General features: G+C 44.0%; 1 protein-coding gene across 4 annotated transcripts in view; it reads right to left on the reverse strand.

Moving 5' to 3' along the window:
* Position 1: 1 nt before the first annotated feature.
* VPS54 (VPS54 subunit of GARP complex) overlaps positions 2–14,946 on the reverse strand; it is a 47,549-nt gene continuing 32,604 nt past the window's right edge. For 3 of the 4 annotated variants that reach the window (XM_032103535.1, XM_032103533.1, XM_032103536.1), the window contains 8 exons: positions 14,335–14,398; positions 12,256–12,361; positions 8,800–8,887; positions 7,762–7,883; positions 7,577–7,657; positions 4,134–4,241; positions 3,179–3,273; positions 2–1,210 (listed from right to left, as the gene is read on the reverse strand). In XM_032103535.1, the coding sequence (XP_031959426.1) occupies positions 1,105–1,210; positions 3,179–3,273; positions 4,134–4,241; positions 7,577–7,657; positions 7,762–7,883; positions 8,800–8,887; positions 12,256–12,361; positions 14,335–14,398 (770 nt within the window). In that variant the 3' untranslated portion in view covers positions 2–1,104. The remainder of the gene's footprint in view (positions 1,211–3,178; positions 3,274–4,133; positions 4,242–7,576; positions 7,658–7,761; positions 7,884–8,799; positions 8,888–12,255; positions 12,362–14,334; positions 14,399–14,946) is intronic. The other variant, XM_032103534.1, reaches the window with a different exon arrangement.

Genomic DNA, 14,946 nt, shown 5'->3' on the forward strand with positions numbered 1-14,946 from the left:
CTGTGATTTTAGAGCTTTATTTTGACTGACAATTAATGACACGTGTTATGCTACCAGGTCAGCATGCCTGGCTGAGGGCACCACAGGCACACACACACTGCAGCAGAGACCATTCCATCAGACATGATCATCTCAGGGTTAGGCACTTGACTGGGGTCAGGTACAGAGGGGTGAGGTGAGGTGTGAAACACAGGCACTTGTACTGGCTACTGCCAGCCTCCGGTCTGTTAAAGATAGTATTAAAAACTCTGAAATACATTGATGGCAGCTGCACTCTCCTTAATGGTGCAGCCTTTTATAAGCAGCCTAAAAACCTGAACATTCTTCTTGCCCTATTCTTTGTGGCCCTGTCCTTCCCCACTGGCTGGGGCCATGGGCAGCTGGAGGTAGCCATCCCTACAGCAGCCTTTCTCCCACCTTCCAGTTCCCCCAGGAGTCCCAGTGTTACCCTGTCACTGATAATGAGGGTCAGGTCACTCCATCCCCCAGGGAATGGCTTTGAGGAACTGGCCCTTGCTTAGAAAATCTATCTTCAGATTTTAGGTCATGAGAAATCCCCTGGAACAGGATTGCTCCCTAACAAAGCTGAATCCTATATGTGAGCAATCAAAAGACATTTATTTATATAAAGTTCTGTAAAAAAATAAATTTTAGAACAGCATAGTTTCATAGAGAAAAACATTTTCTACAGAGTTCCAACTGCAAGATTTTTATACTGTACCATCATTAAATAAGGTGGGACACCATGTGAATTTCATTGCACTAGAAGAAATGCAAAGCATCTTTTTAATATAAAGATATACAGAGCATTCTAGACAACTACAGCTGTGTTACAGCTATGTGTTCTTTTGGATTTGGTCCAAAGAAACCTGAGTCTGTTTCCAGAGAGAATGAAAAAACATTGCACAGACAGCTGATCACTTGTTTCTTGCTGAAGGACACTGGAAGGATCTCTCCCTGCAGCACCCTCTGAGTCTAAGCTCCCCCGACTGTCAATCCTGCCCTTCTGGGGCTCTGGGCTCAAGTATTCACCTCACCGTCGTCACGCTGCTTAGAAGAAAGTCAGTCTGTTCTCAGAGCCAAGTGACTGCTCCCAGTGGATTATCACCTCTTCTGCTCCCAGATTTCAGCCATGTTTAGATCTAAGTTGTTAAGGCCTTTCAGAGCTTGAAGGTTTCCAGTGTAAAAAGCCACATCTGAAGTAACCAGCCTGCAGTGAAACACACAAGATTAGAATCTGACCCCATCCCATCCACCTGGAGTGCCTGGACAAGCAGACAGGGTTTGTTGAGGACTTTGGCACACAATTGCTACAATACATGTTCAAATCCTATGCCTGGATTAGATATTTTAAGTATCAGTTCAAAACTCAATGCTATGGATGTGGTTTATTTTACAGCAGTGATCATCCATAACAGGATTACTGCTGGGTGTAAAACTAGTTCTAGGGAAGGGAGATCAAACCGTGAGTTCAGAAAACTCAGCAGGAATTAGGCATTTAAAACTTCTATTCTCTTGCTGTAATCCCAGGCTTATCTAGACTTAAACCCCCAATTCCATTACAACTAAGAATATTAATTATTGCAACATTAACTTCTGTATTCTAGAAGGTAATGATTCTATGATTCTAAGGTTAATGTAAAAAGCAACTGAACAGCACAACAGCTGTGTTGTTTGTAACAGTTTATACAGACTTAAAATCCCTCAGACACTGTTGAAACATGTCAGGGATCACGATGCTTCTTGCTAGCAAGATGTAGGAACAGAAGCTGTATTTACATGGTAAAAAAATTAACCAGGCTTCACAGACCTGGATTTTTACTATTATTACAGAAACAAGCAGTTTAAACAGAATGAGGATCAGAAAACCATGTTAAGAACCTGGTGAGTGAAGAGTGCTGGAACAGCAGCAAGTGCCATCCAGGGGTTGATGTTCCCCTTCTCAAGTAGCCCCAGCTCCCTGAGAGCTGTGTCTGAAGTAAGAAACTGCTGCCATCAGACAGTCCTGCGCCAGCTGAGACCTCCTGACTGCTGGGAAACACCCCCAGCACGTCACCAGGAACACCTGCCCCAACCCTCCTAATCCAAAAGGGATCCAGGCCCCTTACCACCAAGGACAGAACAAAACCAACAGTGCAGGATGAAGGCAGCACAGCACTGTGTTTGGGATTGGATATCCCAGTGAGAGACACCCTGAGCACATCCAGGGGCTCTCACATCAGCTGGGGCTGCAGTGGATACTCCACGAGCTTGGTTACAAACATCTTTCCAAGTACCAAAGGCAATGGGAAGTCACCTTGTGAGCACACCACGAGTACAGAGAACCAGTTCAGATAAACTCTTGCACAAAGTACAAGGAGGAATGGAAGGCACATAAGCAGGAGAAGCAACAATAAATTGGAAAGGAACAGAATTTTAATTCCAGGGACATTTGAAACATTATCAACTTTCTTCTCTGACTTCTGCAACCTAAGACAATCTTTTCTTGCATGTGGGTAGGCCCACTGAGTTTCACCCCTGCTACACTGCAAACACATCACTGCCCCCAGGTCATTAAGAACAATTAAAAACTCCACTGTTTCAAGGAACAATCCAACTGACAACAGAATTCAGCCTGCAAGAGACTTTTCCTGGGAGGTGGGGACAGCCAGGCAACCCTCTCTCTCAGGAAAGGTACCCCTGACCTGTTTGGGGACGGGGTGTCAGGCTGTGGCAGGGAAGGGAAAAGCTCTGTAAGCATAAACTCTGTTTCAAATCTAGTTCTGCTGTAAAATCCATCCCTGCAGAGCTGCCCACTGCACAGATGAAATGCTGCTTTCTCCTATTTTTACTTTGCCAGCACCATGAGTCACCATCCACGTTTCAAAACTGCTTCAGGAATCACACAATTCCTGCTAATTAAACTGTGGCTGCTGCTGTCACACAAAGGGAGAAAAAGCAATCCACGAGCTGAGGACACCTACAAGTAGGGTTCCAGTTGGACAGTGTCCAGCTCCCAGTCTGTTACCAAGTGGATTGCATTCCTAGTTACTGTGGAATGGCACAAGTCATGTCCTTTACTGTAAGAAAGCTACAAATGGGACATGCTAAAACATGGAGCTGTGATTCTGCAATCACGACTTTGTTGCAGAAGTCAATGCCTGCTTATTTAAACAGCCAAAGAAGAGCCCCAACTCACCCATTCAGAGGCCCTCCATCATTGACCACATTGAGGTGGGCCAGCTGCCTCTTCAGGTGGAGTTTGTAGCTTGCGTTAATTCGTAAAAACAACATCTAGAAGAAACCACAGCAGCAGAGTAAGGAACTGTGCCCGTGCTCACATCACTGCCTCCACAGGGAAAACACACTGCCAACACCCTCAATCACTGACTTTTGGTTTTGTTTTTGCAACTCCTGTGATTCTTCCTTCTGCCAGTGCTTCAGCCTTGCCTTTCTGGCCACATACAGTCTGTAACACACAGGACACCCTCACCCACTCATTGTGGGTGGCACTTAGAGGACACTTTCTTTGGAACGTGAACTTTTCTCCTCTGTTGTCTGAAGTATCCAGCAACTTGTATTAAGCTTCGAAGATAAAAAATCTCTCCTGTGCTAGGAGGGACCATTTAATCTAATGTGCAAGAAAAATGACAGCTTCTTGTATTCAGTGACTGGATTGGTCCTTCCTGTCCTTAAGATTTGCAACTCTGCAGTAGCAATGACTGCAGCAAAATCCTGCAAAAGAACATCTGGTACAGTCTGGGTGCACAGTTCATTTAGGGACTTTTGGAAGCCACTGATTCTGAGCAGTGTTACAGAACAGTCCTCTCAGAGGGCTGTACTCAAACCCCAAAATGTTGCCATTTGCAAGGCATTTCAGCACCAATTCCTGGATTGCCATCTCTAGACATCAAAAGGCAGCTCAAAATCCAGAAATCTCTTCTTTCTGCGTGTCATCATTCTCCCTACACATTGGAATACTTCCTTCAGCTCAGCCCAAGCTGTCCATGTGACTGCTGCCAAGCCCTTTAACGTGTGGGTTTCACCAGGACTCAAAAAAGAATTCCCCTCTCCCCAGATAAAGTCTCTCTTGTTCCCAGGTCCATGCACATTTGCAAGCAAGCTGTGAGATGAAGCTCAAAAATAACATTCACCTGAGTTTGCTCCTCAGGAAGGAGATCATATATAGCTTCATGCATCTTTGCCATTTGCTTGCAGATATTCCTGAAGCATGCTGAAGGAACAGGGGCTTTCACTTCATACTGCAAATAAACACACAACCAGTTAACTCATTTCTGCCACTTTAAAATGGTTCATGTAGGAGAGCTCCCAACAGCCACCTGGAGCTCTGCTTTGCTAATAATGTCAGGAATCAAGATCCATTTAGCACACCACAAATTAAAAGGGTGGCTGGGCATGATCTGATCCAGCCAGGAATTGCAGATGCAGGTCCCGTGGCTGCAAGCTGGCCCTCTCCTTCACACTGGTACGAGTCAATGACAGACAAGCACTTCTGCCTCTGAGAAATGTGCCCCTTAGTACTTCCCAAGAGAAAACTGCTTGTCTGTGTCATACACATCCAAATTTCTGAAGAATCAAGGAAAGGAAACCATAAAGAAATGGAAACTCCTGAAATCTCATCACTGGCCATAAAAAAACCCCAGCCACAACACCATACAAAAAATCCCACAAGAACATTGCAGAAATACCTTGGAAAGCAAAGTAAAAAACCATCCCTTCTCCCAGTGCCTGAAATCCAAGAAACAAGGCACTGGGTAACACCAGATGGCAAGAGATTTGCTACAAAGGGAACAGAATTCTTATGTCCCCACTCTGGATAAAGATCTGAATAGCATTTCAGAAACACTGAAAACCTGTCCCAGGAACAGTGAAGCCAGCTGTGCAGTTCCAGGTGGAAAGCCCATGCCATCCCAGGCCTGGGTGACACGTAGGCAGGTCACCTTTGGGAGTGTGACACTTCCCCACGGAGCCTTGCACAATTCAGGAAAGAACCAGATTGTTGTAACTACATCATTTACAAACAGATTGGAGAAGATGCCTGCTTTTATGTGGGCCTAAATTGTGAAAGAGAACAAAGCTTGTCTGAGCACAAGAGAAAGAAAGAAATGGGGAGTTCTGAGAACATCTTTATGGAGAATCCAAACCAATGACCTAATTCTGACAGGAGAAGTAGCAGAAAATTAATGCTTTCTGTTCCAGGGAACAACCACCCAGCGTGCAGGATCAAGCATGCCTCAAGACAAGGAAGTTAAGCAAGAAATTGTTTCCAATTTCCCAGCACGTTGTAAAGCCAGAGGGAACTGGGAGGCTACAGCAGTGGCTCTTGCATGATTACAGCCACACACAACTCTTCACCATCACAGGGAAAAGCTACGCCCCCAGGAAGTACCCCAAGTTCTCCTGGCCATTTTTATCAGCAGCTGAGATCAACAGCTTTAATACCATGAGGGATCAGAAAAAACCCTCACTGCTCTTCTGTCCAAACAGTCACAAGACAGCAAGTTCCAAGAGAAGCTCAGAACTCACACTGGATTTTTTTCCATTCATGGTAATGAATAAGCCTTTCCCATTTGTTAGTTTTATTATTTCCAGTGTTCAATAACCCCACTCCTGTTGTATTTCCCTGTTAAAGATAGCTGTTGGGAGTGTCCATGCTGCTTTGAACTGCCTTGTCTCAGTGGCACCAGGTGAGGACAGCTCCCATGCCATGGCGCTCCCAGGGGAAGCACAGCCTGGAAATGCAGAAGTAACTTGCTCATATTACCCAGTGCCAGGTCAACACCCTGTCCACTGCACCAACTGTTCATCTCCTCTACAAAGCAGGAATTTCTGGGTTTGAAGTGTGCTGGGCACCCACTGCCATGGAACTCACTTGTGCAGATTTACACACCTCAAAGCAGGTGACCGCTTCATCCCCAGGACACCACAAACACCTGAACCCAGGAACACACTGACATGGTTGTACTGACATGCCTATTTCTGACATGCCTGTATTTATGCTCTGCCTATGTGCAGAGCATAAACCCAAATGTCCTGGGCTTATGCTCTGCACAGCCTTCAGTGCCAAGATTTCATTGTTTTAGGAACAAGATGAGCCAAATGATGAGGGGTGCTAGGAATTGAAGCAAATCAATCCTCCTTTGCTCCTGGACTCCGTGGGCTGCATTCATGCGGGCCAAGCACTGCCACTCAGCCTTCAAGAGCTCTAAAGGACAGGAAAAGCCTCAGTTTACATCCTGTGCCAGCTCCCAAAGGGACAATGGGCTGTGAAAATGGAGGGACCATAAGGGATGGGTTCTCACTAAATGCCATCAAGAGCATAAACTGTGCTCCTCCTTTGTTGTGGGCTACACTTGTTTAGTATCAATAATGTAAATTCTTGCATTTGTCTTTTATTCTCAAGAGATACAGTGGCCAAAAAGCCATGTTACTTAACAAAACAGCTACTTTTATGGGGGACAAAAACCCCCAAAACCAGCAGATCATTTTGGTCTTTAGAGAAGATCATAAACACATTTTTTAAAAAAGTAAACACAACAGGAGTGGGGAATCCCAATTCAAACGCTTTGGCTTTTTCCCCCCCCCCCCCCCCCCTTAAGTTTAGGCAGCACCATTTGACTGTCCAAAGAAACAGGTGAAATGAAAAAGCACAACAAAAAGTAACAATATAATAAAAGAAACAGCAAGGAAGATAGAAATGCTGCCTGTTGTAACTGCCCCATGGCAGCTCTCATCAGCCTGTCCCCAGCCTGTGCTCCCGTGCTTCCCATGAGCTCCTTGAAGGAAGAGGTTGGCCCAGGCCAATCAATCAAATCTGTCACTAAAAAATTAATTTATTTGTGTCACAAAACAGCTTACTTCTTTCCCCCAAACCCCTAAGATCCAAAGCACACTACTAAGCTTTAAAAGGTCATGTACTTTATGTATCTGTGGGCCACGGAGGTGTCTCAGTGTGTTCCACCCTGAGGTGAGTCGGAGTAGATCCAGCCCAGGACCACACTGCACCACTGTTCAAACACCAAAGCACACCAGGAGCACTTCATGGGACAGCTACTAATAATGCTGCCCCAGAGCAGGAACTGCTGAGCACAGACCTCCAGTCCCCAGACCTGCAGCCCAACAGATGGGCTGGTCCTTCCCCTCCAAAACTCTTCCTCCTCAGCACTTTCCTGCCATTCCCTCAGCTGCCGGAAATGCCACCCTCCCCACTTGCAAAGAGCAGGAAATGAGACCTGCTGAGCCTGGCTGCAGACAAGAACTGTCAGTGGTAGGAGAGCACTTCAGTTCCTGAACAGCTGAGCATCTGCACCAGCCACAGCATTGCTGCTCCTGCTGAAGGAGCCAAGGAAACATTTCATTTTTCTGGGAGTGAAGGTGACTGACACCCAGGTGGCAAATGTGAACACAAAACACATTCATGAGAACAGCACAGAGCTTTCCATCTATATAGGTAAAAGGAATTCAAACAAGTCCTGGTTAGGAAAGTTTAAGCCTCCATTTGAAACATCTAGGCTGTATACAATGAGACCTCCAGTTGCAATTTAGAGAGCGTATAATTATTTCCATAAATCATTACCTTGGATAATAGTTTGTCAAATAAGCTATCCATTATGGCAACGAGCTTTGCTGAAATTTCAGCTATGTGGTCGTGATAATCCTGTAAGGGAAGAAAGCAGGTTTCATTTTCTAGCGGCATTCATGTTCTTCAGAGTACAGTCGAAATGCAGAACTTCACTTTTCAGAAACCGCCAGAAGAATTACCTTTGTGATGTGGTCAAAATGCCTGAGCATGCTGAACTGCTTCGGCTGCAGCCGAGCTTCAAAATGAGCCCTGATAATGGGAATGTAGTGTACAATAAGCTGGAGGCAACGTGAAGAAAGGGCTGTGAATGCAGGAAGAGAAATAACGTAGTTATTACACAGGAAGAGTCATTTCTGTATGGACCGTATGACATAAACAATAGATCTGACACAGCTTACCATGGTGAGCTTTTGTCTGTTGCAAAAGCACACAGATACATGTTTGTTTCCCTGGGAGCCCCCACCCAGTGAAGATGCCAGACTGTTACCTGGCTACTCACACCCAGCTTTGGTAAAATGGGATATGGGACTGATTTTACAAGAGGCTTTGAGTGTTTACTCGACATTTTGAGCCCTGAGCACATGCAGACATCGGGGAGATCTCAAAGGACCTGACTCATCAGCTACTTAACCTCAGCAACCACATTCTCAAGGCAGCAGTGTTTCTCCTGCAGTGGAGTACAAAACACCCTGCCCTGCCAGCACTGACCTGCCTTGAACCTGCTCCTGCTGCAGGGTCAACAGGATCCCAAAAAAACAGGCTTCTCCCAACTCCAACAGGAGTTTGCTGCTGCCAGCAAACCTGCCAGCAGCAGGACACTCAATGGTGCCAGTGTGGTCACCACATTGGCCAAACATTCTGCAGCAAAAACCTAACCCAGCTGTGGCCCAGAGCCTTTCAGCCCTTTCTCATCAGGCTGTTCCCTTTCCAAAAGGGAAATGCAGACTGGTAATCTCACCAGTTTCTCACCCTGAAACATGGGAACTGTAAATTTAAACACCTGCTCAAACCCATCAATCAAAGGCTCTTAATTTCAGGAGAAAGTTTAAAACTACACTCCAGACAGGTAACTTGGCAAGGTCTTATCACCCTCTGTGTCCATGCACAGCCCCAGAACTCAAACAAAGCTTATCATAGATATTTAGGGCTTTTCTGCACTTGGGTTTTTCAATAGGCAGGGGAACAACCTTTGACATTTTAAATACAGAAATCCATACCTAGGTTTTTTGTAGTGATTGTTTTCAAACCAACAACTTGTAATGCACCGGCTCCAAGCACTAATTGGCAACTTCTAGAGTTGAAATACTGTAAGAAAAAGGACAGTGAAAATGAATGTTGATTCTTTATCAACTACATAACCCCACAGTTTAGAAACACCATCAAAAGAATTTTGCAAGATTAAATAAGTTATTATGAAGGCCAGTTCCAGAGTTTCACTAGTTTTCCTCAGTAGAGTAGCCACGTGGAAAACCAGAGTGGAAAACTTCAAGATGACAAGTTTTTGCTCAGGCTCTTGACCTTCTCCACTGCTGATATTAAAGGAAACTTGAAAGCACTGAAACTCCCTCCTGCTGAGGTGACTGAATCTATGTTTGCAACATTATGAAATACTGGATTTAAGAAATGATGCACAGAAGATGAAAAGCCAGTCCTGTAAGAATTCCAGGTATAGTGGACAATTCATGCTTAGACTTTCCTAACTTACTTCCAGGAGAAAAGAAGTTATCATTAAAATCACATAGGCCAGCAAAGCCTCTGGGCAGTTAAGACAGTTGCTCTCAGCATGTTCTGTCTTACACTGGAATTCTGCTTCCTTACTCATCTTGAGACACCAGATACTCCAGACTGGCCTGGGTGATGCAGTAGAAAAGCCACTGCTGTTATCCCCAGTTCCTGCACTGAATGGAGAGCAGAAGTCCCAGGGCTCGTATTTGAACAGAACACTCTTTTGACACTGGGAGGCAAAACTTACAGAGAGCTGACCCTTTCTCATACACCTGAAGATTCAGAAGAAATTGTGACAAGACTGCCCTGCAGCTTGTGCCTGCAACACAGAGGATTTCCCTCATAAAGACCACTTTTCTGAGGGCAGGGGCATAATTCTGCTTCACAGGTCTTTCTTCATGATAATGCAAGAACAAGCCCAATATTTCAACCTTCCTTGGGCAAAAAGGGGAAATAATTTCTCTGTCTGTTGCCTGGTGTCAGTCACAAAATGCAGGCCCACAGAGCCACCATGGACCACCCCCCCAACTCTGGGTTGCCAGAATGGTGCATCCAGGGCCAGAAAAGCAATCCAGACCTCGCACTACAACTGAACCAGAGCTATGTGTGGCCCTTGAGCTGAGAGAGGCATAACCTACACTGCTGACAGAAGTCAGGGGCTGAAATTGCCTCACATTCACTTCATGTTCTCCAGAAAAGCAAGACCTTTTCTTACACCTGTGCATGGACTTTAAAGTAGAATCAGTGAGCCAAAGGCAGCTGTATCTCCCACCGCCTAAGCTCCTCAGGTATTTAGCTCAGGTTAGGTTTAACTGTGAGGCAGACCATCAAAAACTTGGTCTGTAAAGGGTGCTGGACACACGTACTGTCCCCTGCCTTCTGTGAGAATGACTGTTCCCAGATGGCCTGATGCAGACAGAACAGTGAGGGAGCAGAATGCCTGGAACAGCCAAAGAGCAACACCTCCTCCTTGTGCCTGCTGGGAGGAAAGCATTCCTGCACCCAGCAGGAGGGCCAAGAGCCTTCTCTTGTCTGCACTGCCTGAACGACCCCAGTAATTACAGCCACGTGTGCTCAGTTTGGGCCCCTCACAACATTGAGGTGCTGGAGTGTGCCCAGAGAAGGGTCTGGAGCACAAGTCTGATGAGGAGCAGCTGAGGGAGCCAGGGGCACTCAGCCTGGAGAAAAGGAGGCTCAGAGGGACCTTCTTGCTCTCTACAACTCCCTGACAGGAGGGTGTAGCCATGTAGGGGGTCACTCTCTTCTTCCACAAGCAACAAGACAAGGGGAAGTGCCCTCAAGTTGCACCAGGGGAGGTTTAGTTTAGATATTAGGGATAATCTCTTCATTGAAAGGGTTGTCAAAGTTTGGAACAGGCTGCCCATGAAAGTGGCGGAGTCACCATCCCTGGAGGTATTTAAAAGACATGTAGATGTGGCCCTGGGGACATGGTTTAGTGGTGACCTTGGCAGTGTTGGGTAAACAACTGGACTTGACTGATCTTACAGGTCTTTTCCAATCTAAATGATTCCATGATTTCTCCCATACACAGATGTCATTTCACTCAGGCTGCAGCCATAGCTCGGAACCACCTGGAATTTCATTACCTGGGAATGCTTTTCATTTTCCATCACAATCAGTCTAGCTCTTGCTACCCTCAAAGTTTGCTGGCTCTGACAGGTGTCAAACAAAAAGTGCAGTGACCTGCCAGGACACCTGGAGTGGCTCTACTTTGTTCGAAGTGTAATAAATGAGCTTTTGTTTTTCTAGCTGTTCTTGACATCTCTCCAATTGATGGCACCTTGCTGACAGACAGGAAATACAGTAATTAAACTGCACATGATGTTTGAATACCAAGAAACAAACCATAAATGACAGAGCTAGAATGAGATAAAGTAAGGAGAGGGAAGTAACACAGATATGCAAATCTGGCTATTCTACCTGTGAAAAGGTGCTGCAATTCCTGAGGGAAGCAGCAGGTGGAGAAGATTTGAATAGGGGCAGGCCCAGACAGACTGATTTGCCTTGGATAGTGCTTTTAAAAGGAAAGGTTTGTGGATTAATCTGAATGACAACTGCAGGGAGCAGTGTTCTTGCATCTGGTTTTTCAAATAAGAACTACCAACAAGACAAATATTTAAAAAGCTCCATCTCCTAGGGTTTGTTTCCCCTCTCCTGCCCCCCACCTTATGTAAAATATCCTTGTGGAGACTGAATCTGTTTATCTTTCAATGATTATGCTCATATTCAATACAACCTTTGTGGGCAAAGACACAAGTGAAAACCTTGACATAAATTAACTGCGAGGCTTTGGAGCCTATATAGATACATATATATGTGTGTCTGTGTGTGCGTGGATACATAGACAGTTTTAAGGTGCATTAATGTGCTCCTTTTATTATTATTTACTTCTATTACCTTGCAGAGTCTGGGCTTTACCAGCTTTCCTCTTCTCTAGTGAGAAATAAATGACAAAGAGGTCCTGGTGTTTCATCACCTTTACAACAGAACCTTCATCCCATACCATTTTTCATGCTTCTACTGACTCTACTAATTTGTAAAAACCAAGGGACTTGTTTCCTTCCTCAATATAGATATATATTTCTCGAGCATCTGGGATTAAATTGCTTTTTCTTCAGCAGCATTAATCCCACACCCAGCCTGAAGGACAGGCAGCTATGTCAATACTACTAGATGGGATTTCCAATACTCCAGGTGAACAGGAGGAAAGATAGCCCTCTCAGAGTTAATTCCCACAACAAATTACATCTTTAATGCTTTTGGCTTGAAAGGTTTCCTTATGGCATAGTAGCAAACACAATGATTTCTAGATAATTTGTATTAGTTATATGTAATCACAAAAACACATGAGTGTTATGGAGAGTAAGACATGTTCTCTGCACCCTGCCTGCCCCTGCTTGGCACAGGGGGCACATTTGGAGCCATACCTTCAGTAAATCAGACAGGCGGGTCAGCATGTCAGTGGTGATGGAGGGAATGTTATCCACACACTGGCAGTACTCCAGGATTATTCTTATTAGCAGCAATACTGTCCTGAAAGAGAGGAAACAGCCAAATGTGCCATCTCAGCGCGCAAAAGGTGTTGAAAAATCAAACACAAGCCAGTCATGTTGATAGAAAGCTACCCAATGCTAGAGATTATAGCACTGAATAAATCCACTAACTGATGTGGAGCAGAAGTGAAACATAAAGGAGATTTACACAGAGATAGTTACAACCAATACCCATTCCACAGGGTGGTGTGTGGAAGAAGTACTTCATATGAGAGAAAAACCTCTGAAAAATATATGTAATAAATGCTAAGGAGTCACAAACAGAGAAGGCAGCTGCAAAGAAACAGCACCAAATATTCAAAAATGCTCAACATCTGTAATTTCTCCTGAAGTCAGCAGGCACTGCAGAATTTGGGAGCTACTGGATGGAATTAAGGCGGCTTCCCACAGAGCAAGCATGCTCCTTTGAATTCAAATACACAAAAGGCAGGGAAATTGACGCAAGATAAAATGTTCAGAGTAGATATTTTAACATTTCAAAAAGCTAAATCTCTTTCTTCCTTTAGGCAATAGAGTGCAGAAAGATGATGACAAGTCAGCTGAAAATAAACACCTGGAAAATGTTTTGTGAACTCTAGGCATTTGTGACGAATGCATTTTATTTGATTAGATGCAATGAAACTGGATGTAGAAGCGTGTAGAAATGAAACAAATATTTGCACTGTGAAGCTCATGATTGCTTCACAGAGCTCAATTGAACAAGTTTCAAGTGAGCAGAGGTATATTATCAAACACATCATATATTAAGCAAATTTATCCTTTAGAGCAATGCTCTTGCTCAACCTGAAATGCTCTTCAGCAGTGATATCATCTGCCTGGCACAGAAGTTCTCAGCCATCAGATTCTGTTTCCAATTGAACAATGACACATCACCATGAAGCAACTCATAAAATGACAGCTGGTCCAAGACATTCTGTACATCACACCTTTTAAGTTTGGTGCAAACTGATGTTAGAGCTCTGGGGAGTGAGATCTTCCAGGCTTTACTCCCTCTCCAAAAATACTCTCATGCATAATTAATGCTTAAGCCTCACAGTCCCTGCAAACACAGCATGCTTTTACATGAAAGAAATAAGTGAGTATCATACATTTTAAAATGTCTCTGATATAACCAGCTTTAAGAAACCACTTTCCAATTCAAAGCAGACAGGATACCAAGAAACAGCATATGCAGCTTCTGAGATGGCCCATATCTTATTTTGAATAAGATAAGCAATCATTCAGTAGTGGACTCAGGCATTTTGGTGCTGTCCAGCCTGGAGAGAAGAGGGCTCTGGGGAGACCTTATTGCAGCCTTCCAGTACTTAAAGGGGCTTATGGGAAAGATAGGGCCAAACTGTTTAGTTTGCTGGTGATAGGACAAGGAGCAACAGTTTTAAAGTAAAGGAGGGTAGATTCACACTGGACATAAGGAAGAAATTTTTTACAAAGAGAATGGTGGAACACTGGTACAGGCTGCCCAGAGAGGTGGTGGATGCCCCAGCCCTGGAAACATTCAAGGTCAAGTTGGACAGGGCTCTGAGCAGCCTGGTCTAGTGCAAGGCATCCCTGCTCACTGCAGGCAGTGCGGACAAGATGACCTTTAAAAGTCTCTTTCACCCCAAACTATTCTAAGAGCCTACAATTTTTGCCAGAGATAACAAAGATTGCAAGAAGCAACATTGGGCTCAGAAGACAAACCTGTATTATCAGCTGTGTGTTTTCATGAAATAATTGGAAAAAAGGATTCAAATAAAATTATAAACTTCAGCCTAGCCATTCAGAGAAGAAACAGCATTTTAATGTAGCAAAGAGTTTGTGGTACTTTATAACTGTTGGGAACCAAAGAGAAATTAGTCTATGAAAGGAGAGGGATCTTTAAGTAAGATTGCTAAAGCTGTTAGCATTCATCACAGTTCTACTCAAAAGTTCTTGCCAACTAACCCACTGCTAAGAGAAAAGAGTGCATCTTACCCAACTGTTGCATATTTTTGTCCTTCAACAATAAGGAATTCAGCTGGCTTTCTTTCTTCAGTAGCTAGACATTTTAGCAAGACAGGAAAAGGAGTGAGTTGAACTAAAAACAAGTGCAAAAAACGCTGTTTATAAAAATGCAGTGTTCACTTGCTAAGGTTTGAAAAAACCCACAATCAGTCTTTGTAGCATTTCTCTCTTTTACAGTATTTATTAGACAGTTGATCACCCATCATAATTTTTATGACCCATAAAGTTACTTCATTATCTGCTACAATTTTAGATCAAAAAATCCCATAGTCCCACAGCCATTATGGACTTAAAAACTCCAAATACAACAGGTTGAAAATAGAAGAAAGGCAGAAAAAGCCACTAGGTTTTCTACTATACATTCTCAAGTGATTTACTGTGTATATTAATATTTTAACTGCAAATCACTTTTTCCTCAGGCTTCATAACAGAAGCTCTTACTGATGCAGTTTTTCACACTAAATTATCTGCTTGAAGGAGGCTGGAGGAGGTTATTTTACAAGCAATGGCTGATGAACATATTTTGGTGTTATGTTCCATAACTCGAGTGATTATTGCTTTAATACACTCCCTGTATCTGCT

Source organism: Corvus moneduloides, chromosome 3 (assembly GCF_009650955.1).
Source record: "Corvus moneduloides isolate bCorMon1 chromosome 3, bCorMon1.pri, whole genome shotgun sequence".
Classification (NCBI taxonomy): domain Eukaryota; kingdom Metazoa; phylum Chordata; class Aves; order Passeriformes; family Corvidae; genus Corvus; species Corvus moneduloides.